At 37.1% G+C, this 1,757-nt stretch overlaps 1 protein-coding gene across 1 annotated transcript; it reads left to right on the forward strand.

Annotated features, from left to right (window-relative positions):
- Positions 1-40: 40 nt before the first annotated feature.
- On the forward strand, positions 41-1,451 carry LOC107709530 (zinc finger protein 420-like; the record flags this gene model as incomplete). The annotated part of the gene is made up of 3 exons (XM_016514026.1): positions 41-44; positions 122-505; positions 1,133-1,451. Coding segments are annotated over exons 1-3 (707 nt in total), but the record flags the coding sequence as incomplete, so codon positions are not given.
- Positions 1,452-1,757: the final 306 nt, after the last annotated feature.

Raw genomic sequence — 1,757 nt, forward strand, 5'->3', positions numbered from 1 at the left:
TGAATATTGTCTCAAAAGTCATGGAAATTTATTGGTAAAAATGTGTACGAACCCTGCTTTACGTTTCAAAGTTGATTCATGAGTGTCAGAATCAACTGATACATGATTCTGTATTGATAAGCTGATTGTGTTTGTCAGGATGTGGAGCAGGTTTCAGTGCGTGTGACTGATGGGACAGAAGCTCAGGATTCAGTCTGGAGCGTCAGAGATCAGAGATCCAGAGACACACAGGACTCAGAGCTCAGCCTCACTTTACTCTGTTATACTGACGCTCAGGATCATGAATCCACTGATCAAACCTCTGACTGTAACGCTGGAGAACAGCAGATGCTGCAGACGCCGCTGAAGATGTGCTCCGTCAAACTGGTGGACTGCAGGAACCTGATAGAGAGCCGAGGAGAAGAAACCACCGCAGAGAAAGAACAACAACACAGTGATGAGGAAGAGGAGGATGATGATGATGAGAATAATGGGGATGATGAAGATGAAGAATTCATTCCTCCAGGTTTGTTTCTTCCTTTTACGACCGCTTGTTATTTCTATGACACTTGAATGTCAGCAGAGTCTCTGCAGGATCAGGTTCATATTGACTGATGGTCTCTGATGATCTGATCAGGTTTGAGAGAAGATTTTCTGAGGTATTTGGGGACATAATGGCAAATTATAGTATTTTTTTTCTCTCTCTGTTGAGATTTTGATCTACAATGTGTTTTTTAAGTGAGCCAGATTTGCTGTGCCTGTTTGTAAGACTGCACGATTTGGCCAAAAATGAAATTTCAATTAATTATAATTAATTAAATTATAAAATCATGAAAGAAATACATTGTGATTGCAATAATATTATTATACTGTAAAATTACATTATAAATATTATAAAATGGGTGGCAAATGTTGCATTTCTAAACTCACTTTACCAATATGTCTATGCATGGGTTTATTTAATTAACTTGTAGGCTTTAGGCAATTAGATACAGTAACTGCACTAAACCATATTGTGATTTTTTTAAAATTAATTGTTCACCCTTAGACTTAGATATTACAGAATTTCTGTATGTTTCCTGAGTGACACGAACAAATCTCAAATATATTTTAAAAACCCAGAATTTATAACCTTTTTTTTTGTTCATTTCAGATGATAAAGGCTGTTCATCTTCTGATGGAGAAACAGACTTAACATCAAAAGAGCAGCTGACAGTCAAGAGTTTCTCCTGCGCCACCTGTGGAAAAACACTGAGTTCAGAGGGTCATTTAGCGAGACACGAGAGAACACACAAAGAACAGAAATACTTCAGCTGTAAGATATGCAACATCAGCTTTCCTACCGCAGAAGAGAGGAGACTTCATTCAAAAGAGCACAGCGGGAAGAAGGAGTTTCACTGTGAACAGTGCGGGAAGGATTTTTTCACCACTGCTCAAATTATGAAAGCCCATATAAAGACACACGACGAAAAGTTTCATAAAGTTTTATTAAAAAAAACGTGATTTTTTTTATTTTTTTTTATTAATTGTTCACCCCTAGACTTATATAGACAGATCATTACAGAATTTCTGTATATTTCCTGAGTGACAAACAAATCTCAAGTATATTTTAAAACCCAGAATTTATAACCATTTTGTTAATTTCAGATGACAAAGGCTGTTCATCTTCTGATGGAGAAACAGACTTAACATCAAAAGAGCAGCTGACGGTCAAGAGTTTTTCTTGTGCCACGTGTGGAAAAACACTGAGTTCAGAGGGTCATTTAGCGAGACATGAG

This window comes from Sinocyclocheilus rhinocerous, unplaced genomic scaffold (assembly GCF_001515625.1).
Source record: "Sinocyclocheilus rhinocerous isolate Xijiao unplaced genomic scaffold, SAMN03320098_v1.1 scaffold4614, whole genome shotgun sequence".
Classification (NCBI taxonomy): Eukaryota; Metazoa; Chordata; class Actinopteri; order Cypriniformes; family Cyprinidae; genus Sinocyclocheilus; species Sinocyclocheilus rhinocerous.